Raw genomic sequence first — 25,514 nt, forward strand, 5'->3', positions numbered from 1 at the left:
TTATATATAATTATATAATATATATTTTTATTCTATATAGTAAGCACTAAATGCTTACCAGCTATTTGCTGAAATTAGTCCTAACCTGCTTTTAAAGGTTTGGCAATGTTAGAGAAAAAGTATGCGATTTAAAAAAATTTAATAGAGAAATAAGTATAGAAATATTATCAACTTTCTAAGAAATTTAAAAGTAAATAGGCAGATGTAGAGTAAGGTTTGTCTGGATAATTCCCTTTGCCTGTGATGTGTTCTCAGCAATAGAATTCACGATGTCCTGTTAGTTTGGAGAGGTTCTTGTTGCCATGGTTGTCGCAACGGCCTTCATTATACTCACCTCTTCCTGGGGCAAAGGAAAGCGCTTTGAATGTAGTAGATGTGCAGTGATTGATTATTAAATAAATGAATGAGGTTTCCCTAGTGGCGCAGTGGATGAGAATCCACCTGCCAGTGGAGAGGACACGCGTTCCATCCCTGGTCCAGGAAGATTTCCGCACACCACACAGCAACTAAGCCCATGCACCACAGCTACTGAACCCTCCTGCTCCCACTACTGAAGCCCACGTGCCTAGAGCCTGTGCTCCTCAGTGAAGAAGCCTCCACAGTGAGAAGCCCACCACAAAAAAGAGTAGCCCCACTCAGTAAAACTAGACAGAGCCAGTGCCAAGCAGCAGAGACCCAGCGCAGCCAAATCTAACTAAACAAACAGAAATCCAGCTGTTTAAAAATAGTAATAATAAGGGACCTTGTGTACGGGCTAAGTCGCTTCAGTTGTGTCTGACTCTGTGTGACCCTACAGACTGTAGTCCGACAGGCTCCTCCGTCCATGGAATTCTCCAGGCAAGGATATTAGAATGGGTTGTCATGCCCTCCTCCAGGGGATCTTCCTGACCCAGGGATTGAACCTGCACCTCTTACATCTCCTGCACTGGCAGGTGGGTTCTTTACCACAGAGCCACCTGGGAAGCCCCATAAAGGACCCTATCATTCTTTGAAAATAATTGGAATGGGAATCTAGCAAGCAGTAAGTTACATGGGTTTGTAATTTCATTCACGTGTTCACTCATTTATTCAGTCAACAAAACGTGCTGATCCCCTGCTGTGCACCAGGCATGTTCTAGATGCTGGATGTTCACAGCAGTGCCTGAGACAGACAAGGTCCTCTTTCTCAAGGAACATATTCCCAGAAGGGTGACAGAATGTCAACAAGCCAGTGAGAAGGTACCCAGGGTCAGCAGCTGGTGTGGAGGTGTGAGTCCAGCGAGAGCCGGAGTCCCGGGGCTGCAGTCACAGAAGAGCCATGGAGAGGGACACCTGCTGGAGAACAGGCCAGGAACACCGCAGCCACTCTCTCCCACCTCTGACCTCCCTGTGTCCTCCCACAGGAGAAATACAACCTCTCAGCTGAAGAGTCTGAGTCTGGGTGCTAGTCCCTGGGGATCAGCCTCCTGGAGCACAGAGCCAGGCAGAGACAGAGCGTGATCAGGGCCCAGCGGGGTCAATCAGGAAGCTTCTCACCACATCTGAGCACCCTGAGTGCAGGCTTTAAGTTGGGTTTACCTTTCTCTTCTCCATAGCACCCAGGGAACACAGAACTTGGCAAGGAGCACATGCTTGCTAATTTAATTATGTGCTGTGGGGTTGGCCCTGCTTGATCTAAATATGCGCTTCAGGCATCGGGCACCCCATGGGGAGTTCTTCACTACCCTTGGGGAAACACAGCATCTTGTTCACCATGTATCACAGCAGAGCGCCTGGTACTTGTAAACATTTGCTAAATGCAGGTTCTTTTTGCATGCAGAATTTTCTTTGTTACCCATATGCAGAACTCTGATCGGATAAAACATTTCTCCGCTTCAAGCTTGCACTAAATGGAAAGGTTTCATAGAGGTTAGGGAAGAAGATTTGGAGGACAGACTGATTATTTCAGTTTCCTTCCTCCTCTCTCCCTGAGGAATCCTCTCCTGTGATGGTGATGAAGAATTGATGCATTGAGGGGAGAAGGATAAATTAGGAATTTGGGATTAACAGATACACACTGCTGCTGCTGCTGCTGCTAAGTCAGTTCAGTCATGTCCGACTCTGTGCGACCCCATAGATGGCAGCCCACCAGGCTCCCCCATCCCTGGGATTCTCCAGGCAAGAACACTGGAGTGGGTTTCCATTTCCTTCTCCAGATACACACTACTCCATGTAAAATAGATAAACAACAAGGACCCACTGTATAACACAGGGAACTCACATCTTGTAACAATCTATGATAGAAAAGAATCTAAAAAAGAACATATACATATTCTTTTGTACATGTTCATATATGTATGTATAATTGAATCACTTTGCTGTACATCGGAAACTAACATAAGAAGAAAACAAAAGAATCAATGCATAGTATTTCCTCTCTTAGACTACATAATGTGCTCTTCCCCCCAAAGCATCATGCATTAGGAACGTTCTTCTATGGCTGGAATGAGAGAAGTTTAGTCACAGACAAGGACTGTATAGTCCACATTGTCTTAGAAGAAGTATTTTAATAAAATCAAGAAGAGTTTAGAGCATTCTAGAAGTAGAAGGACAAGGAGACCTGTGGGGGGGAAGAGGTGAGGGGGGCAATTCTGATATTAGACCAGTTTCCTTGAGTTCATTGGCACCAGCTTTATGCAAATACCCGAGGCTTACAGAACCCATTAAATGTATGCTGGAGACCCATAAGAGCCCCAAATTGAGAAAAGTCTGCAAGAGCTGTCTGCGCTTGTCCTTCAGAAGGGAAGAAGCAAGATCTAAGGAGGGGGCTGAGTGCAAGAACTGTGAGCCCGGAAGCAGGTGGACGGAGAGCATGCTGTGGCATGAGCACAGAGAGAGGGGCACTGGGAAGCTCCTTGTTCCCTGGACAGCCGGGGTGGGAGATGAGAGCTACGGTTTCCAAAGGGTAATCCTTCATCTTGTAGAGACAACACTCTGGGAAAGCTTTTCTTTTTCCCTCCCGGGCTCATCTGAAACCTTCTTTCCCCAGCTCCTGTGCATCCAGGAAGGCCACGTGCCTACTTCTAGCTGAAGTGATATAGATGCAATTGACATAAATCACTTCCATCCCTAGCCCACCAAACATTCATCCTGCTCAGTGTGCCCCATCCCATCTTGTTGGGGAGGAAAGATATCCCCAAGATGGAAAGAGAATTTCCTAATATGGAGCCTCTGATAATAACCTAAATGTGAATGCAAAGCAAAGATGGTCAGAAAGGTGGGGTAAGTTCTCTATTTGTATCACTGGACTCTTCCCTCCTCTGGGTCCGTGTTGCTGGCTGGGATGGGGAGGCAGTGGGAGAAATGTTTGTTACTATGATCAGAGCCATGCTTCTTCCTTTTTGGCACATCATCCCTCTGGGCTAAATGAATAATGGTAATTAACAAGGGTCTTCTTTTTGAAGACTGCGATCACTTCTGAATATCAAGGCAAAGTCCAGATGGAAGATCAGTTATGAGTCAGCCTGACTTACTTTATAAGGCTTTGCTCTGAAAGGGATAAGGAAAGAAATTGCATAAGATCTTTAGGCTAATCTGAAGGTACTGTTTCTGTCCAAAGGTTTAGGAAAAGTGCTTTCTCCTCTGTACCACTCTCTAAAGAGCAGATTTGGTCTGAAACTGGGTGGAAGGTTGGTGCCGGCATGAGGAATAATGCACATTCCACCCAGCTTCATAAGCCGGCAAAAGGGCTGGGCAGGGTGTTCCCAGGGGCCACCGGTTGGATCCCTCTCTCCCTAAAGTCCCGTTTGTGAAATGGACCTCCTACTGCTCTTCTCTGTACCGCTTTGAAGGGAGGAAAGCAGAGGGGAAAGTCTGAGTATCTTTTCACCGCTAGTCTTTCTACTTCGTTTGCCAAGTACACTGTGTGCGAAATGGTTATTCCTTTGACACACAAAGGTGTAATTTCATGAAATAACTTCCTGTGTATTATGATTTGGATAGATGGTATATGAACGTCAGGGGAGAGGAGTGCTAACCTGCAGAGAAACTTGGAGCTCTGTGGGGGCGCAAAGAAAATGCGAGGAAACTCTGGGGCCCTTGGCTGGGATGCTCACGATTGGGAATACCACCTCTGTTTCTGTTTGGGGCCCAATCCCTGGTGGCTAGGTGGTAAAAAAAAAAAAAATCCACCTGCAATGTGGGAGATGAAGGTTCCATCCCTGGGCTGGGAAGATGCCCTGGAAGAGGGTATGGCAACCCACTCCAGTATCCTTGCCTGGGAAATTCCATGGACAGAGGAGCCTGGCGGGTTACAGTCCATGGGCTGCAAGAGTAGGACGTGACTTAGCGACAAAACCACCACCACTAACTAGTCTCTGTACCTGGTCATGAGACTTGGGGAAGCTTAAGAAAAAGTTATTTCTGCCATTTAGAATTTTCTAGAAATGACTAAGATGGCCTCAACTGAGTTTCAATATTTTACTACTAGGACTTCCCCAGTGGTCCACTGGTTAAGTGCCTTCCAATGTAGGGGGTATGGATTCTATACTTGGTTGGGGAGCTGAGATCCCAAGGCTGGAGCCAAAGACCAAAACAAAAAACAGAAGCAATATTGTAAAAAAAAAAATCAAGAAGGACTTAAAAAAATGGTCCACGTGTAAAAGAAAAAAACCTTTACTGCTAACTCAGATCAAAGGCTGAACACCTCGTGTTGGTTACACGTCATTTGCTCGTTGGATGGTGAGGTGGAAGGGAAAGGCTGTGAGGCTGGTCCCGACAGCAACACGATTTCATTTCCTAAGCCGTGGTTTCATTGCAAATGATGATGAATCAGAGCCTGTTCCGGGCTGGCTGTGGTCAGGGCGGAACCAAGATGAGAAACCACACTTAATCTATGACTTATGCACAGTCAGGACAGACAGACAGACCTGGGCTCCTGTCTGAGTTACAAAGCAAGTCATTAGCAATGCTTTATCCCTTTTTATTTTTCACTAGTCTTCAGGTTATTGGAACAGCTTTTTAAATGATTGTTGCTTCCTTTTTTGTTGTGTTTCATTGAGGTGAGTCATCATGAAAACAAAATAAAGAAGAAAAAAAAAAAAAAGAAACCAACACCCAACTATCACAGAAAGAACACTTCAAAGCTGCCCACATCTGATCACTGACAAAGCGCTTGTTGAATGCAGCTTTATTGATAGTGAGGAGATCATAAACAGGATATACCTTTTAGTTTGTTGTTCCTTATACAGTACAAGAATGTTTTAAGCAAACAAAGAAATTTTGGGCCAAAATTTGATGAATAAACACAAAGATTTTTAAGGAGTATTCAAGACAAGTATTTTATTTCTGGTTCCCTGAGAGGGGCATTTAAATGATCTTTACCTTCTTAATGTGCTGAAGGGTAAAATTGTTAGTTTTAGAATCTTTAGTTCTCATAATTATGATGGAGGAGTGTTTAGGAAACCAGTCTGCAGTTTTTAAAAAGCATGTATTGAAAAATAATTCCTTTGAATTATTTTTGTGCTAGGGAATATACTCATCAGTGGCTGGGCTGGGAATTCTAGTTTATTCAGAGAAGACTCATCCAGAGTAGATGGCATGAACTCATTTCTTTGTAACTCTGGAAAAAAAATAAGTGAAGTGATATTAGTTTCTTTTATCTAATAACTTGGATGAATTTGGAAGATATTTGGCCAGGGTAACCAGCAAAAGATGGACCTCTTAACACTTACATATTTCCAGGCAAACTTTAACTACACGCACGTTTGTAAAATACACTTATTATAATGCTGCTCTGCCTTAAGTCATAGAGCCAGTCAGTACATTCTCACATGCTTCTTACCTCAATTATACCTCCTCACTCATAACACTCCACTACCATCTAAGCCTGGTTTAGAATTATATTCATCTGCACCATCACTGACCTCCTATTCATAACCATTCTTACAACATAGGAAGCAAAAATAAAACCCATCCAACACAGCTGAAAGCAACTGGTACATCAGGGATAACAATCTGGTACCAAAAGTCTAGCTAAAAATGGACAGACTACAGTCTGGTATCCTGGAAACCTTCACATCAGATCTCTGGCCCATTCCAAAAAAGAGAGCTTGAATTTTATTATTTCAGCTGCTGGGTGGCCTGCTATTTCTCTGATACATTGAACTAATGCTTTTATTTCATCAGAGGACTCTGGGATTACAAAAATAACAAGTCCTTTGCTTTCAGAAAAATAAAAACAGGAATAGGGTTGGATCCTAAAGGCCTGGAAGTGTGATTGATTCTAAGTTTAAAACATAAGGAAAATAAAGTAATTTTCCAGTTGGAAAACATGGAGAAATCGTCAAGTTTTCCAGGAACACCTGCTTCAGTAGTTGGCTTAAAGAGTGTGTTTCCCTTACACGTGGAAGGTGACAGACATCATTTTGATGCTATACACTTTCATGGCTTTCAATTGTCCATGCAGGATGTTCTAAGATGTAAAACTTTCACCAACTCTTATGTTCCTTGCTCCCTACTAATTTGTTATGTCAGAAATTCTGGAATTTCAAATTTCTATTAGTTTTTTGTTTATTGACCTAACTGTTGGAGCAGACGAAACAACAGCAATATACCCAGGAATCTGGTTAGCACAGATATTTGTATTCTGAGTCTTCAGGCAACCAGTGTAGAAAATACATCAAACGGTCATCTCAAACAATCTGTCCATTCTAACCCAGGCTCTCTTCTAGAAAGTCACTACCGAATTTTTGCACATCATATTTTATCAAGCTCTGATGGATGAAAACTCTTCTAGTTTCAGCATCTTTTCTCATTCTTCCATGATAAAATACTTTAATTGATTAGTGGTAGTTCATTCATATCTTAGGCCCCCCACTTGACAATGTTTCTAGGATCTCGGTGGGAGACACATTCAAGAAATTATGTCTATTTGTCCACTTATGGCCTGTAACCCACAATACATCAATTTTCTTTCTCAAAATTAACGATGCGCTGTAGGTTTCTCAATTGTATGAGAATATATTGCAGCAAATGAGACAATATTACAGTCACCCTCACATTGGCTTTGTAAGTTGTAGCCAAAATAATTTATTACAAATCCAAGTTAACTTTACCAGTACTGCTGCAGGAGCAAAAGTCTGTCTATGCGTTGCACGTTGCGACTTAAGAGCTCAGGGACATAACCGGCTCCATACATTGGCTTCTCACACAGAGAAGCCTTTATTTTTCAGCCTGGGACAGTAAAGAATCTAGGAGCAGGTCTGCTCTGTATTGCCCTGCATGGGGAGAGGAAACACCCAATGTTTTTACATTAATAATGTCTTATTCTTAACCTACCGTGTTTTAGCCTTTACCCAAGTGTTACCATTAAACACGCAGACACTGAACTTTCTCTCAGGGGCAATGATATAAAATTGTTCCACAAAATGTACTATATGAACCACTTTTCACAGTTCGAATAAAATATTTTAAATATAAATATTGTAACTCTAGCCATAACCTATCTACACAAGGTGGAAGAGGAGGGGGTTCATGGAAACCCAGTTATACCGTCATAGATATTCATGTTTCACCATTATTTTTTCAAAATCCATTTGCACGTAACCCATAATTGATAAGCCCTTCCTCTCCAAAATGAACTATCAAAGAACAAAAGGATAAATTATAAGAAAGGAAAATATGTATCATTTACTACCATCATTCCTTTGCTCCCAAACTTGGCAAGCATAATAAAAAAGTGATATGGAGTGGATATAGTTTCATTTGTAAAGCTAATTTGCAACAGGTGAAATTTTAAAAATATGTAATCAAATGGGCATATATTATTTTAACATTTCAATGGGAAATGAATGTGTTAGATTTTTAATTAAGAAATCAGGATTGATATGAAATGGTCAACAATAAGATTTACCAACAGGAAAATCCATTCATCCCACTTGTGCCAAATCCAGGAATTCTAAACACTTCCTTCATTCTCACTCATCTAAGTGGAAGAAATCAAATTATTGTTACTGGTTCCATAACGTTGGGGCTGTGTATGCTTTAAGTTAATGATCCTTAAGGACAGACTTTTATTTGATGTTCTTCTGGGGTCCTACATGAAGGTCAAGGTTGCCTTTAACCATCTTCGGGTAGTTTTTAGATTAGCAATTATATTAGTAATATCAATATTTGCAATCCCTTTAACAGGGAAGCAAAGTAAAGTGCTAATACTTCCAGGAGAAACAGAAAAATGGTGTAAATTTACACTAGAAATGAAATGACTGATGTCAGTTTCTTCTCCGAGAGTAGGATTTTATGATGGGAAATACTCTGGAGGGCCTGAGGCATGGAGGACGGAATCACTCTTAAGCCAAAGGCATCAACCTGGCAGCCCCTGGATGGAGTCCCTGTTACTTTCCAGTCGCGCTCTCATCTTAAGCTTTGTGATTTTTCTCCTGGGATGCCTTTCAAAATCTTTTACTCAGGCACGCATAGGAAAAGAAATTGCATTGACACATAGAATTAAATCTTGAGTCCTTATGGACGCAGACGGATTTCCATGTTAAAATAAAGTCTATGAAGAATATTTTTAATTTCCTAAAGAAAAAAAAAAAACAAACAAACAGGACAATCAACTTTTGTACTAGAGATCTTTTACTCACATAAGCTTCCTGTGTTACTAAAATGCGGAAGCACCATCTCCAAGGTGGGTGTAACCGCTCTAGTTTAAAAAGGATGCGGCGATGAAGTGCGCACCTCGAGTGCTGCCTGCCACCCAGTGGCCGCTGAAATCAACGGCTTCTTGTCTCTGTTGGCTCCGGCCCTGTCTTTTGCTTAAGAAAAAAAAAAAAAAATCGACAGAGAGGTAGATGATGCCCCACCAGCAACTGCAAACCCCCAAGACGGGTGCCTCGATGGATCTGAAAAGACTGCCCCGTAGTAAATGTTAGATATTTTCCTTTCCTCTCCCACAGCTCACGCTTCGCCGCGCCAGCCGCTCTCTCTTCCCGCGGCGCCCCGGGCTCAGATGCTGACCGGCACCGAGGACACCGAGCTGGCGCGCGACTCCCGGGTCACGGGGTTGGGCATGGCCAGGGCGCAGCACGAAACGCCCACGGTGGCCTCGGGCAGCTCGTCGTCCTCCGTCCACTCGTTGAGCTCGGGGTTGAAGCACTGGATGCACTTCTTGTACTTCCTCTCGCCCTCGTTCCAGCCGCCCAGCAGGTAGGCGCGGCCGTGCAGCACCGAGGCGCCCGCTGTGCTCACGCCCACCGGCAGCGGCGCCGCGTAGCTCCACTGGCCAGAGGCCGGGCAGAAGCTCTCCACGGTCAGCACGTCCACGCGCTCTCCGCGCGGCCCCAGCTGGCTGCCGCCCATCACGAACACGCGCTCGCCCAGCGCCACCGCGCAGTGCCAGCCGCGCGGCGTGCCCAGCGCCGGCTGCTCCTGCCACGCGTCGCGCGCCGGGTCGTAGGCGCACACGGAGCGCGAGTAGGCGCCGCCAATGTAGCCGCCGGTCACCAGCACGCGGCCCTCGGCCACCGCACTGGCGTGGCAGCAGCGCGCCACCTCCAGGGGCGCTTTGGGCAGCCACTGGTTGGCCGAAGGCACGTAGCACTCAAGCGAGGCCAGGCTGCCCTCGGCGTTGCGGCCGCCCACTGCATACAGGAGGCCGTTGAACACGCTCAGGCTGAAGTGCGTGCGCCTCTGGGTCATGTTGGCCAGGTGGATCCACGTGTTGAAGCGGGGGTCGTATCTGGAAGTGGCAAAGCAAGCGTGACAGCCTGGCGGGAAGCACCCGGGGCGGGGGCGGGGCTGGGGGTGGGTGAGGGGGAGACCACCAGCCCGTCGGTGCGAGGAGCCCGGGGACCCAGAGCAACTCCTTGCCGGGATGGAGGCTGCTGATCCTCTCTGATCCAGTAACAAAGTGTGGCCCTTGGGAAAGGCAGGGCCGGCGAGGGTGACTCCCGCTCCTCCCGCGTGTAAAACCGGCCACAACCGCCCCGCTGAGATGACCTCCGGCCCCGTTTCCTCCGTATTCAAATATCCATCCTCCAGCAGGATTTACGGGATGCCCGCGTGGAGGGAGGTGGAGCTGGAATGTGTGGAATGAGAGAAGGGGAAAGGAAACGCGGCCGCATGAAAGCCAATTCCGCATATCCTCAGACACCAGCCCCCCTAGCTCATCCTCACAGCTTAATCAAGGTAGGGGTTGACTAACTGGGTTTGTTTCTCTTTTTCTCACAGATCCCTTCTTGTTCACACACCTCTCCTGGCCACTGGCACCGTAAAGCTGGTCACTAAGTTTTCTATCCTCTGTTTAGCATGAGAACAGTAGAACTCATGTCTCAGCGCATCAACAAAGCTAAACTTTGGATGTTTCTCTAATTTCTAGCACTTATTATTAATAATAGGTCCGATTTTTTTAGCATAGGTATACACTTTTTTCAGTGATCAACGTTACAATTACTATACCATCAGCATTGAAGTCAATAGGGCAAAAGGTCGAGTACCAACAGTTATCAGCTGGAGGAAAAGAAGCACCCATAGGAAACTAATACTTTCCTATTTCCGTAGTTCCAAGTATTGTAAACACAGAACTCTGATGTTCATTCATGTTTATCTCATTTCACCTCCAAGTCAAGACTAAACCATGGCTATCAAGGCTAAAAATCATTAAGTGTTTAATTTAAATGACACGTGCATATAATAAAATAGTAAAGAATATTTTTTATGATTACTAGATGAAGTTTCAACTCTTGTTCATTAAGTATGTTTGGCTTTGAACCACTACCCCAATAGAAGCACTGCTTTCTGAACATTTCATGTGTATGTAGGTTTCATTTTTTATTATAAATATACAAAAATAACATGCATGTAAATTTCACTTTCTGCAGGATTCGTTATGCTTTTGCTCTCTACATGCATCAAAGATATTGATGGTATTTAGTCTTTAAAGAAATGTTTTAAATTAATTTAAATTAATTAGCTGTCACCTTTTTAATAATCTCAACCTAGTTGCCAGTTATGAATCTGACAGTCATCAGTAGTAACAAGCCAGTTATGAATCTGACAGTCATCGGTAACAATCCACTTAAAAGAAATTTTGCATCCTTTTAATCTTTCTTACTTTGCACCCAGTTTCTTTCAAAAAGGCAGGGTATCATGAAGAGCACCCTGACCAGAAATGAGAACATGTAAATTCCACTTACTAGCAGTATCACTTCTCTGGGTGTCAGATTTCTCACATGTAAAATCAGAATCATCAGACTCTTCCTGGCTTGCTTCACTGGCATATTCAGAAATTTCTAATGCAGAATATATGTGAGTGCACTCTATAAATTGTGAAGTTTTATATATGTGTACTGTGGCGTTATTAGTATTGATTTACTGAGCCAGTGACCTAAGCTAATAGACATGATTAGCTTCCTTCTATGTCAGGGCAATTCCCTCATAATATTGAACCATTTCTATTTCTAATAAAAGAGTCAGTACCTGCAGAAATTGCTGACTGCATGCTTGGCTTGATTTCTTGCATCGTTCTGGTCTTCCCCACCAGCCACATAAAGAAATCCATCCATCACAGCCACACACTGATTAAAACTCTTGGCTGGCATCTCTGTAAGTTTGCTCCATCCGATTTCAGGGTCTCTATACAAGACGTCTCTACTAAGGGACTTCTCTGTAAGGCCTGGACGGCCGCCCACAGTGACAAGCACACGACAGCCCCCTCGGATTCTTGTGCGTCTAGACTGTAACGTGTTCTGATGATAAGGAAGGAGGTGGTAGTTCATAGCATCTACAAGGAGCTTGTGACAGTCAGCATCTTGCATCATTCTCGGTACTGACTGAACATAATTGACCAGGTCTTGTGCAGAGATGGTACCAAAGCGAATATTGCTCAAAAGATCGGCAGCATATTTCACTCTCTTTTGGTCAAATTCTAACCATTTCATTGCAATCTGGAATGCTACTATTTCAGAAGGCAACTGTAAATCATCATCTATAAGAAGTTCATTGATTTGCTCAAAGGTAAGTTTCATAAAATGATCTGTCTCTGCAAATTCAAGGAAGTTATCCCGGATAAATTTCTGGGCGGCTGCCTTTGCGTTTCTCAGGGAGTATGTTTCGGCAATGTTAGCAATGTACATGCAATTCTCAACGCTCATCTCTCGTATCAGAAAATCACTGCACATCTTGACAAGGGTGTGGATCTGAAGATAAACAGCAGCAGAAATAATGCTTCCTATGGTATACAGGGAGAGAGTGAGCTTTCCGGTGTAGGCGTATGCAATGACTGTGGCCAGGCCCAGCGGTGCGATGTCATTGAGATCCACCCTTTGGGTTGAGGGGTCTTTTTTTAGGATGTTGTAAAAGTATTCACTGCATGAAGCCATCACTGACTTGTGAACGTCAAAGGATTTGGTTTTTGTGCTGATGACTAAGTCACAAAGGAAGCCCTCCTGCCTCATTTTACTCAAACCTTCCAAGAGGTTGGGGCCATAAAAAGCATCTGTCAGTTCAGAAGAAATGCAGCTAAGGCCGTTGCCTCCTTCCAGGAGCCCATTCAGAGCGTTGAGCTTGTTGAGGGGACTGTCTTCCACAATGATGGTCATCTCATTGACGTCAGCTTTGTTCTTCCTGACCGTCTTCTTTTTGGGGGCCATGTTAGCACACTGTCACAGGCAAGAACTTGCTAGGAAAAAAAAGACTTGGTTTTAATTGTGCTTTGGACTTAGAAATACTACCCTGAGAAACTTTTCTCTTTTCCTTTGTAAGATAGTAGTTTTTTAACGGCACAATGTAGATTGTCTCAAAAAAAGATCGAAAGACATTGAACTAGATCCACATCTTATTGACAGTTGACTTAAGCATCAATCATTGCAGACAATGCTAGAAAGATTTATGTTATCAAATGAGACCTCTCAGTAGCTATATGGACAAATTTTATACAGCAGAAATGACCAAATATTCTCTGATCTAGCTGTCCAATAGTTATGGAATAAGTTAAACATCATTTCAAGGACTGAGCTTGCACTCAGGAAGAAGTAAATTATAACTATGCTTAGTTGCTCAGTCGTGTCTGACTCTGCGATCCCATGGACTGTAGCCCGCCGGGCTCCTCTGTCCATGGGGATTCTCCAGGCAAGAATCCTGGAGTGGGTTGCCATGGCATCCTCCAGGGGATCTTCCCAACCCAGGGGGCCACCAGGGAAGCCCAAATTATAACTACTCTGAAGTTTTTCTCAATGAAATACTATAATACTAAAACCCAGGAATTCATGTTAAATGTAGATGTCTGAATATATATTAGAATACACATGGCTAATAATCAATGGATAAGAACTTGTAATGATGTTCAAGTACTTCCTACTCTGCATAGTCACTAAAATAATTTCCAGTTGAATTAAATATCTAAAGGATGCATATACACACACAAACTTACAAGCACAAGAACCAAATAGTTAAAAAAAAAAACCTTAGCATCAGAAAGATACTTAAGCATAACATAAAATCCAGAAGCATACAAAACTTACAAGAACAAGAACAAAATAGTTAAAAAAAAAAAAAAACCTTAGCATCAGAAAGATACTTAAGCATAACATAAAATCCAGAAGCATACAGGGAAAGACTGAACTCTGAATATTAAAAAAAGTGAAAACATATCTATAAAACAACATCAGCTATTTAAAAGACAAGCAACAGAGTGTGAAGACAAATGTTTGTAACATTTTTGACAGATAAAAGGTTGCTGCTGCTGCTGCGTCACTTCAGTTGTGTCCGACTCTGTGCAACCCCATAGACGGCAGCCCACCAGGCTCCCCCATCCCTGGGATTCTCCAGGAAAGAACACTGGAGTGGGTTGCCATTGCCTTCTCCAGTGCAGGAAAGTGAAAAGTGAAAGTGAAGTCGCTCAGTCGTGTCTGACTCTTAGAGACCCCATGGACTGCAGCCCACCAGGCTCCTCCATCCATAGGATTTTCCAGGCAAGAGTACTGGAGTGGGGTGCCAAAGTAAAGTTAATACGGTGTCTATTTTTATTTATTTTTATTTTTTGGCCACACCTCACAGCTTGTAGGATCTTAGTTCCCTGATCAGAGGTCAAACCTAGGCCCCAGCAGTGAAAGCACTGGGCTATCAGGGAATCCCCTAACATGGTAGTTAAAGAGCTCCTACAATTAAGAGGTAAAAGGTTAACAAAGGAATCTTTGTAATAGAAAGTGGTTGCTAAGGAACATCAATAAAAATGTTATATAAACGACAAGAAAAAAAGAAGTAAAAGGTAACCCAACTAGAAAATGGATGAAGATTATGACTAGGTAACTAGTTGTTCACAGAAAATAAAATACAGAGTTAATATTTTTTAAAAAAGCTAAACTAACAATAATCAGGGAACTGTCAACTGAAATCCAGAGAGCATTTTTATTTTTTGTGGTCAAATTTTGCTTATCAAATGGTTAAAATATCTTAAAATACAAAGAATATCAGATGTTGGTGTGATACTCTCCATACATTGTTGATGGGAGGATAATTGATACAGACTTTTGAATAATAATTTAGCAGACTATCAAAAAAAATTTATGCTTTGACACTAAAGTTCCAAATCTACCAATATGCATCTTAGAAATATATTTATATGGATGCTGATGTATGAAAGACAGTAACCATTTCATATTATCAATATCATAAATATTTGAACCAACTTCTAAACCTATAGGGAGTGTGGGTTTAGCTGTATATTTAGAGCTATGAACAGCTCTAATATTAAATGTAGACCAAACTCCTAACTTATCCCTTCCCCACCCCATCCTGTTTCTCCTTTTGGTAATGGTAGTTTGTTTTCTGTCTGTGGGTCTATTTCTGTTTTATAAATTAGTTCATTTGCATTTTTTTAGATTCCACATATAAGCGATATCATATGATATTAGCTTTTTTCTTACTTAGTATCATACTCTGTAGGTCCATCCATTTTTTTTTTTCATTTTTAAAATGTCAAAATCATGTGAATGGACCTAGAGAGTATTATACAGAGTGATGTAAGTCAGAAAGAGAAAATCCTTGTATATTAATGCATGTATGTGGAATCTAGAAAAATGGTATCGATGATCTTATTTGCAAAGCAGAGATAGAGACATAGATGTAGAGGATAAATACATGGACACCAAGGGGAAAAGGAGTGGTTGGGAGGGATTGGGAGATTGGAATTGACACATATATGCCATTGATACTACGTATAAAATAGATAACCAATGAGAACATAGTGTATAGCACAGGGAACTCTACTTAAAGCCCTGTGGTGGCTGGATGGGAAGGAAGTCTCAAAGGGATATATGCATGTGTGACTCACTTTGCTGTATGGTACACAACATTGTAAAGCAACTATACTCCGATAAAATTAATTTAAAAAGAAAAAAATCATGTTTCTCACCAAAAATAATAAAATCAGTATGTGTAATTCAACAGTTAGCAGTTTGCTGTATATCATTCCAGACCGTATATGCTTATGCATGTAGATATCCATAGATCTTTCAGGGCTTCCCTGTGGCTCCGTGGCAAAGAATCCACGTGCCAATGCAGGAAATGCAGGAGATGTGGGCTCGATCTCTGAGTCAGAAAGATCCACTGGAGTAGGAAATGGCAACCCACTCCAGTGTTCTCGCACGGGAAATTTCAGGGACAGAGGAGCCTGGCAGGATACAGTCCATGGGGTTGCAAACAGTCGGATACAACTGAGCAGCTAAACAACAATTTCCTTGATATAAATACACTTGTGGTTGGTTTTAAGCTGTCAACTACCAGTTTGCTAAATTCCTGAAAATATAAATTGGTTCTTATAAGCTCCAGCATACCACTGTGAGACAACTTATTTCAACTCTGTGCAACTCTGTGGACTATGGCCTGCCATGCTCCTCTGTCCTTGCCTCTTCTCCAGGCAAGAATCCTGGAGTGGGCGGCCATGCCCTCATTAGGGGATCTCCCTGACCCAGGAATCAAACCTGAGTCTCTTATGTCTCCTGCATTGGCAGGCGGGTTCTTTACCACCAGTACCACCCAGGGAAGCCCAAAACAAGTTTGTGCCATATTATTCAGCAATTTGCTTTCTTCACTGGGATGTACTCATGTACATCTTTCCATAACAGCACAAACATAAATTTATCTCATTCTCCCCAATAGCTGCAGAGACTCCCACAGCAAGGATATATAAAATTTGTTCAATTATTCTCGTGTTGATGGGCATTTAGGTGTTTAGATATTCTATAATTTTTGAAGGATGGTGTGTGTGTGTGTGTATTTTAAGTCTCACTGAGGGGTGACACTTAGCTTTGAGTCCCCCTTGAATGTTTTCAATTTAATTACTACTGGAATAGATGTTTTAAGAACTCTATAACCTTTCTATTGTGTTTGTTCTTGTTCTTTTCCATGTGGAAGGAGAGAAGCAAGTAGGGAAGAAACAGGACGTCTGTCTCTTTGCCGGGCCTTTTGTCTTCCTCATTAAGCTCTAATGGTCATGTTCACATTTGTATTTGTTTACAAGACTGGAGCATGTGTGTCCTTCCTCAATCTTCCTTGTGAGCAAAGCCACATGCTTCCTTACCTGTGAAATAGATTTTCAACCCACCATCATTTTAGTCTTCAAATGCATTTGACTTATGTGGTGAGTGACCCGTTATTGGATTTTTCTGGGGAAAATTTAAAAAATTTTGTTCAGCAAGCAGTTATCAGGGTGTGGGTGGCACTGTGCTGGGAGTGAGGGAGCGATACAATATGCAATTCATGTTACACAGACAAACAAGGGCAAGTACGGAAAGCCAGCAAGAGAGTAGGGAAGCGCAGCAGAGTACCTGCAAAATAACAAACAGCAGGTTCCACCACCGGGAGCACACATGTGTCTTCGCAAGAAGCCCTGTCTGTTTCTCCTGGAGGAATCCCTACGGGCAGTTTTTCACTCGTGTAGATGTAGGGCTTATAACTACTCATCAGTCTTTGTTTTGGAGGACATCAGGGAAATCAAATAATACGCTTCTAAATAATCCATGAGTCAAAGAAGAAATCACAAGGGAGATTGGATCGTATTTCAAACCGAATGATAATGACAATATGATGTAAATACCAGCTTGCCTACTTATCTGAGGTGTGACTTTTCACAGATTACTGACCTCTCAGAGTCTGCACAGACTTACCTCTAAAGGAAAGATAACAATGGTGCTTGCCTGTAGAGTGGCCCATGAAAGCTTAGTGAGGAAGCATCTATACAGCATTTAATAGGGTATCTTGCAAAAAGTCATTGTTCAAAAAATTTCAATTGTTGTCATTAAAACAAACAGCCCCTGTTATTTGTGTTTAGAGGAATAAAGGAAGTGACCTGTTTAAGCTTTGAGGTGAAGCCCATCAGAGACAGCAGCTGCACTATGGAGAGGTAATCAGGGGATTAGGAGAAGATTTCTGGAACAGTAGACATTTCTAAGGGATCTTTGAAAATGCCAGGGAGAGAACTGGAATTCATGCAATGATATAGGCTGAAGAACAGGTTATCTTTATGTTGCTATGAATAAGGGTAACCCTGGAAGTTTAGAAAACTTGGGACACAGATTATGTAAACAAAAGAATTAATATATGGGTGACTTCCCTGGTGGTCCCCTGGTTTAGACTACCCACTTCTGTTGCAGGGGGCACCACTTCCATCCCTGGTTGGGGAACTAAGATCTCATATGCCGCATGGTGTGGCAACAAAAAAAAAAAAGCAAAACAAAACAAAAAACCCCAAAACAAACAAACAAAAACACGGATTATATGGAACAGGTTGAATCTATGAGCCTGGACCTTAGAATTCAGATGAAAGGAATTGTTTTGTTGTGGTGGAGTTAGGATGGGAAAGTTTATAGATAACAAGAATCTTGCTGGTTCTAGTACTGAAAGCTTTTTAAGAGGAGTAGGTATGGGGGTGGGTGGGTGGGGGAACAAGGGCTTTAAAGCAGAGGAAATGCCCCTGTGGAAGCAGAGAGGGATGTGCAGACCAAGACGGCTGGAGTGATGGAGACAGGGGGGGCAGGTAACACCAGACCAACACAGAAAGGATGCTGGGCGCCAGGAAGGGTTTGAACCTGAGAAGCTGGTACACGACTGGGAAGGACAAAGAAACCTCCAGGAAGGAGAGAACACACTGAGGCCCTAGTGCACTCTGTCACGTTTCCGCCTCGGCTTCCTGCTCTTGCTTCTTGTTATCACCTTCTCTTTCCTCCATAGTCTGGCCTTCCCGCTTCCTGCTGCCCTTGGTGTTCCCTTGGAGACCGTTCAACCCTCCATCTGAATCCTCTTGCCTTTGTCCCATTTCCCCAGGACCCTACTGGGTGAGACATCAGCTGGTCTGATAGATGATCAAGGATAAGCATGGTTTCTCCCAGATATGCATGGTTTTTGTTTTGTTTTTTATCAGTGTCCTCCTATGACCCACATACAAATTTCTAACAGAGTTGCCACCGTGGGACATATATTTTTTAATGTATTATTATGATATATTAATATTCAAATAATATTTTAACATCATTAATTTATTTAATCTTAATGTTCTTAATTTGGCAATAAGGAGTTCATGATTTGAGCCACAATCAGCTCCTGGTCTTGTTTTTGTTGACTGTATAGAGCTTCTCCATCTTTGGCTGCAAAGAATATAATCAATCTGATTTTGGTGTTGACCATCTGGTGATGTCCATGTGTAGAGTCTTCTATTGTGTTGTTGGAAGAGGGTGTTTGCTATGACCAGTGCATTGTCTTCACAAAACTCTATTAGTCTTTGCCCTGCTTCATTCTGTATTCCAAGGCCAAATTTGCCTGTTACTCCAGGTGTTTCTTGACTTCCTACTTTTGCATTCCAGTCCCCTATAATGAAAAGGATATCTTTTTTTGGTGTTAGTTCTAAAAGGTCTTTTAGAACAACAGACTGGTTCCAAATAGGAAAAGGAGTACGTCAAGGCTGTATATTGTCACCCTGGTTATTTAATTTCTATGCAGAGTACATCATGAGAAACGCTGGGCTGGAAGAAGCACAAGCTGGAATCAAGATTGCCGGGAGAAATATCAATAACCTCAGATATGCAGATGACACCACCCTTATGGCAGAAAGTGAAGAGGAACTAAAAAGCCTATTGATGAAGGTGAAAGAGGAGAGTGAAAAAGTTGGCTTAAAACTCAATATTCAGAAAACGAAGATCATGGCATCCAGTCCCATCACTTCATGGGAAATAGATGGAGAAACAGTGGAAACAGTGACAGACTTTATTTTTGGGGGGCTCCAAAATCACTGCAGATGGTGACTGCAGCCATGAAATTAAAAGACGCTTACTCCTTGGAAGGAAAGTTATGACCAACCTAGATAGCATATTGAAAAGCAGAGACATTACTTTGCCAACAAAGGTTCATCTAGTCAAGGCTATGGTTTTTCCAGTGGTCATGTATGGATGTGAGAGTTGGACTGTGAAGAAAGCTGAGCGCCGAAGAATTGATGCTTTTAAAATGCGGTGTTGGAGAAGACTCTTGAGGGTCCCTTGAACTGCAAGGAGATCCAACCAGTCCATTGTGAAGGAGATCAGCCCTGGGATTTCTTTGGAAGGAATGATGCTAAAGCTGAAAGTCCAGTACTTTGGCCACCTCATGCGAAGAGTTGACTCATTGGAAAAGACTCTGATGCTGGGAGGGATTGGGGGCAGGAGGAGAAGGGGACGATGGAGGATGAGATGGCTGGATGGCATCACTGACTCAATGGATGTGAGTCTCAGTGAACTCTGGGAGTTGGTGATGGACAGGGAGGCCTGGCGTGCTGCGATTCATGGGGTCGCAAAGAGTCGGACACGACTGAACGACTGAACTGAACTGAATGTTCTTAATTAATATATTTTAAATATGTATATATATCTTAAATAAGAGAGGCTTTTTAGAGTCCTCAAAAGCACTTTGTAAAGGCTTCTTTAGCTCTTAGATGCAGGGGACCATTTAAGAGTTTTGAAATCAGAGTCTGCAGACCCCTTCCTGGTGGCTGTATTTCCCCAGATATGCTCATACGTCCAGTCTTTCTTTACGAGAGCTGCCGTTGCATTCTGTTCCAAGGTCTGCACCTCAGAGATAAAGCTGTCCTGGCACCTGCCCAGGTGTACTCGGTTGGGGCTGAGTTCCTTCAGCAACACTGCAGACGCCTCCGAGGAGCCTGGAGTCCAGGCTCACTCCTTGGAAGCTGGGCCAGGTCCTGATGATGTCCTCTCGGCTGTGGAGATGGTCACCGCCTCCCACACCCTGGGCAATGCTTTTCCTCTGGTGTCTCCCAGGGAGACAGGGCCCTGGCCACAGCCCTTCTCAGTTTAGGGTAAGAACGGTAGGGTGGCTGCAGGGTGCTCCGGTCCCTGCTGCAGGGTCGACCAGCTCCCTCCTGATGGGGGAGCAAGACTCAGAGGCTCTGTTCTCTGCAGGCGCCCTGGGAAGCCTTCGATGACCCTCCGGGCCCCTCACACCGAGGCCTTTCTGACATGGCACGCTAGGGACAAACACACACACTCACCATGCCACGTGACTAACACACCCAGCATTGTTCTACAATCACATTTAAATGAAAAGCAAAGGCAGCCTTAAACGAAAGAAGTTATAAGCAGGCAGCCTGGGTCATGAATGGAAGGAAAGGGGAACAGTTTAATTCACTGCTATTCACTCACCTGGTGGTGGTGCTGGGTTGCTGGGCTGATGGTGTGGGCTTATGGAGGGAGATTAGAAAAAAACAGAATGTCCAGAGACATGTACTACTCAGTCCCAAGGTTATATGTGAACACGTAGTCAAAACAATGCACTGGAACCCTCGGTGGATCTTTCAGTTATTATGTGTCAAAGTGTTAGTTGCTCAGTAGTGTCTACTCTTTGTGATCCCATGGACCGGAGCTTGCCAGGCCCCTCTGTCCATGGGATTCTCCAGTCAAGAATACTGGAGTGGGTAGCCATTTCCTTCTCCAGGAGATCTTCCCAATCCAGGGATCAAACCCATGTCTACTGCATTGGCAGGCAGATTCTTTACCATCTGAGCCACCAGGGAAGCTAATATATGTGTGTGTGTGTGTGTGTGTGTGTGTGTGAGTGTGTATGAGTTTTTACAATTATACAAATGTTCATTATGCACCCATAATGACCCAATATGGGTCATATTGTAAATGATCACAAATGATGGCCACAGATGATACCAAAATGTGGCTGCAAGGGAGAGGGAGAAATTATGCCAGTGAGTTAGTTGCCTGTACACGTCCTTATATGATCCAGACTATAACCCAGGCTTTGATTAACAGTTTGGAAAGCCTTCCATTCTTATTATATCAACTCAAAGTTGGATGAGCATTCTACTTGTTGTTTTCAAGGCGTTTTTCTTTTTTTGATGAGTGAGTGCTCTGTGGCCGGTGGCTCAGGGAACCCCCAGCTTGGTAGCTGTCGCCATGGGTCCCACACCCCGGCAGCGGGGGCGGGGAGGCTCTGACGGGGGTCACAATCAGTCTGCATGGGGTCTGCATGGTCAGCCTAGCTGAGCAGCCTGCAGCTGGGACACTTGCAAGACTATTTCTCTGTTTTTCTCTGAAGCACAAAGGGCTGGATTCTCCCTCCCCACTGTGGGATTCTAATGAGTCGTCCCCTTGGGATGGAAGAACTTTTCCAGCACCCTGGGACCATGAGTGGCCCTGCCATAGCAGGACACGCTAGACAGAGCAGGTCCAGCCCTGGCAGCGAGCTTGTGTAATGGGATGAGCAGCTATTTGGAGGCACTGCCGGTCCCCTTCTGTCCCTTCCCTTTTTGAGTAAAAGAGGTGCAGGGTGCAGAAGGCTGCAGAAGGCTCCCAACCGAGCCATGCTTTCATTCTGTGGAGGGAACCCGGAGAATTCTTCTCTGGTCTTGAAGCCCACAGCCTCCTTCCCCCTCTGCTACATCCACTGTCTCCCAGAGCAACCTCCCAGGTGCCCTAGAAGAGCTGCCCATTAGAAAGTGGGCAAAAGGCAACATAAGGCCACACTCTCCTCCCACTGCCCGCCACTGCTCTCAGCACTTCTGTCATTTCTGACAATAGGATCACGTATTCAGCATGTGATCAATGAGTGGGCAGTTACATGAGCTGTCAAATTTGCTATGCTCTTTTGTCTTTGAAAATTTTAAGTATGTGAATAATTAACTCCTAAATATAAATCATCAAGCATGAATCTAGACTCTGTATTCAATGGAAACCATTACCTTTATTTCTACCTAAAATATTGATAATATTTATAGAACTAGCAAACGTTGAGGACCACTGTGTTCTGTGCCCAGGTAAATACATGATTTTATTTTTATAAATTTAAACATCATGAAAATTCCAAAAAGGCAGGTGATATTATGTTCACTTTACAAACGAAGAAATTAATATTCTGAGAGAATTTAAAAGACATATCCAAGTTCACACACTGGGTACATAATGAGTAGTGGAGCAAAGATCCGAATCCAGATTGAATCCTGATCCCCTATATTACCCTTACCTCCAGAGCAGCTTGTAATCTTTCATAGGTTAAAAGGTTAGCTCCATCCAGCATGAGCAGATAGAGACTGAATGAGGTGGAACTCAAGTTTATAATTTCAAAGGGTGGATATGGAGATCATGAAATGCTTCTTTCTGGCTTCAGACTGAAGCCCTGAAGCTGCCCTTCTCAATGTGAGACAGATTTGTTTAGAGACGGTCAGAGTCTGTGAGTTTCTTTATCTTATTAGGGGCAGTAAAGCTATGAGATTCTAGTAGTTTGGGTGAGCCAAAAGCAAAAGTAGGTTCAAGGAGATCTTGCATGAATTTGTTGACCAGAGAATCAAACACTTCCTTTTAAGTGTTAGGTTGAATATAAAGTTATCAACTTTTGCTTAAAGACAAATATTGCCAATCTCTTATGGATCAACTTAGCTAGAGACCTGTCTATCTATAAAGTGTACAGACTCTATACCTAATGCTACCTTCGGTTAAATCTGTATACATGATGTAAAGGACTCTGTGCTAAGATTTTTGGCCTTGATTTTGTTGAAAATTTTAGTAAAATAGCTCTTTATTGTTTCTAGTCTTTGGTGTCTGTATGTTAAGGTTGTGAGAAGCGAGGTTGGAAATCTGGTCTGTAAGACTAATGATCTGGTCATCACAGAACTGAGAATTGGGTTTTGGTGTTAATGTTGCTGTAAACATCTGAATGATCTGTGGCAAAACACTCAATTTTTTAAGATTTCAGTTTAATCATCTGTCAAATGAGGAGGTATATACCTTTTAGTTCTAAAATTTTACAGAGTTAAGAATAAACAAAAAAAAAAAAAAAAAGAATAAACAGCTGGCCTTTGCTGTTAGAATTGTCAAAGTCTGGTCTGTATCACTTCTCCCTGACCCCCCTTCAGTGTGGCCTTTTAGACTGGTAGTATCAACTCACGATTAACTGTGGATAAACCAACAGAGATGGGGGATTCTTCATCCCAGGATCATGCATCTGGGTCTGAGTTGCCAACTTTAGCAAATAAAAATAGAAGATTTCTAGATAAATTTGAATTTCAGAGAAACCACTAATCATCTTACAGAATTTAAGTATATCCCAGGCTATATTTGGGACAAACTTATACTAAAAACTGGTTTGTATCTGAAATTACCTGGCTGTACTGAATTATATCAGGCAACCCTTTATTGGGTTGGGTTTCAGGAGTCCAGGAATTGCATGAAAATTTCTGGAATATTATGAAAACATATTCTGCATGTGTGTTCATGTGTATTTTTCTCTAAGTGGGCCCAGAGCTTTCATAGGTTCAGTAAAAGGTCCATAACCCCAAATATTGGGTTGACCAAAAAGTTCGTTCAGGTTTTTCCATAACATCTTTTTGGCCAATCTAATAGATCTGGAACCACTGGACTGAAGTAAGGCTGCCAAGAAATGCTAATGTAATTCTACCCTCTTTTACGAGGGGCAAGCCCACGTGATGGGATCACACTCGTCCCTCATGGCCTGAAACAGATTTCAGATGAAAAACTCCTAGAAGCGATTGCAGAGTGGAACCTTCACTTCGTAAGTAAGAATGTGTTCTTTCCTTCCGCCCTCCACCCCGCCTCCCGGGAGGCCTCTGCCCGGTGCGGCCTGGGCAGCCTTGTGTGCCCAAGTGTCCCTGTCACTCTCCTGCCAGACCGAGCTGGGATCCCAGAGGGCCTTCTCGCCAAGGGGGCGGCAGCTGCGCCTGCCCCGGCCCCAGCACATTCCAGCCACCGCGTGTGTCCGCCCGGCAGCTTGACTCCGGGAATAGAAACAGCCGCCCTCTATCTCTTGCCATTTTAAGCGAAGTCCAGCTTTAGTGGGGGTTTCCATTTTACTGTTCCACTTCCAAATTGATTTCTAGCATAAAACACAGGTCAGTATTGCCACAGGTGCATATCCGGAACAACAACTTGTTTTAAAGTTAAATTAAAAGCTGTTCTTTTTTTGCAGAAGACATTTTGTCAATGGGCTCTCTTTCTGGGAATTCAAAGAGCTGTCTGATTTGTTGGTACTGATTTCAACACAACAGATTATATTTTATCTAAACTTATCCGATACTAAATGCTCCTGATGTTCCTGATAAAAATGAAGATGAACTTCTAAACTTTATGAACAAAACCTCAGAGGTTTATTTTCCCCTCCCTCCTCTCTAACACAGAAAAAGAAAAACCTACATTAGCATTAGAGACGTAAAATGAGTGTTAGTAATTGTCACTTTGCTTTTACGCCTTTCTATGACTATACTTCTTCCTCACATTCCTTAGATTTCAAGAAAATGTTTTCTGGCTCACAGCTTCAGGACTGGAGGACGTGACGGAGGGGGGGTCGTTGTCTATAAAATCACTACCACCGCGAACACACAGACAACCCCCTCCCACCCTCTGTCATTCACCCCCCAGATTTGGAGACTGGGGCCCCAGCTCCTTACCCTCCTGTGTGAGGGGCGTCCCCGAGACTTGCGATGCTGAAGTTTCAGCTGCAAACTCCTTTTGAGAAGCAATCTGCGGAGAGAGGGCGGAGGAAGACCCGGTGCGGAGCCAGCAGCAGCAGCGCTTAGAGTGACCCTTTACCGCCCCGCGGCTGCGGCGATGAGCCTGTGGTCTGCCCTCCGCTCCCTCTCTGGCTTCAATTTCAGGCCACCCCGGGGCAGAGGGCGGAGCCTCTGGTTGGTGGAGAGGGTTTGGGTTTCTTGATCTCCCCACTTATTGAAAAACAAAAAATAGTCAAGCCCCCATAACCTGAGACTGAGGAGAGAAAATTAATTAGGTGGATATGTAATTATCAGAAGCAGATTAGAGTGTGTGTGGACTTGGTCAGAGAAAGGGAATGTCGTGGATAAAATGAGCTTCTGGAAAGGTAAATAGCCTGGTCAGCTCAGGTCCTTTGAGAAGACTGGGCTTATAAATAGACTGTTCTTTAGAAGAGGAGCTTCTGGTAGCTCGCACATGGCACCGTCAACACTGGAGTCAAAGTTCCACGGGGTGAGGTTCACAGCCCCGACTCCCCGGTGGTCTCCAGGGAAGCCTGAGATGAACACG

General features: G+C 43.4%; 1 protein-coding gene across 2 annotated transcripts; it reads right to left on the bottom strand.

Annotated features, from left to right (window-relative positions):
• Positions 1-2,419: 2,419 nt before the first annotated feature.
• KLHL31 (kelch like family member 31) lies at positions 2,420-25,098 on the bottom strand. Of its 2 annotated transcripts, none has more exons than XM_055571761.1 (3): positions 24,905-25,098; positions 11,437-12,633; positions 2,420-9,697 (listed from the first exon to the last, which is right to left on the bottom strand). In XM_055571761.1, exons 2-3 carry the CDS (start codon positions 12,606-12,608, stop codon positions 8,965-8,967), a joined length of 1,905 nt encoding a protein of 634 aa, XP_055427736.1. In that variant the 5' UTR covers positions 12,609-12,633; positions 24,905-25,098; the 3' UTR covers positions 2,420-8,964. The 2 variants fall into 2 exon arrangements, with proteins under 2 accessions (XP_055427736.1, XP_055427735.1); XM_055571760.1 differs by having other exon boundaries at positions 11,437-12,637.
• Between the last annotated feature and the right edge of the window lie 416 nt (positions 25,099-25,514).

Source organism: Bubalus kerabau, chromosome 3 (genome assembly GCF_029407905.1).
Source record: "Bubalus kerabau isolate K-KA32 ecotype Philippines breed swamp buffalo chromosome 3, PCC_UOA_SB_1v2, whole genome shotgun sequence".
Classification (NCBI taxonomy): Eukaryota; Metazoa; Chordata; class Mammalia; order Artiodactyla; family Bovidae; genus Bubalus; species Bubalus kerabau.

Bases quoted from the DNA above. Each gene is read 5' to 3' on its own strand.
- KLHL31 (XM_055571761.1), bottom strand. From the start codon at position 12,608: ATGGCCCCCAAAAAGAAGACGGTCAGGAAGAACAAAGCTGACGTCAAT. The intron at 9,698-11,436 runs GTACTGACTCTT...TGCCACTTCCAG, and splicing joins GCAGTCAGCAATTTCTGCAG to ATACGACCCCCGCTTCAACA.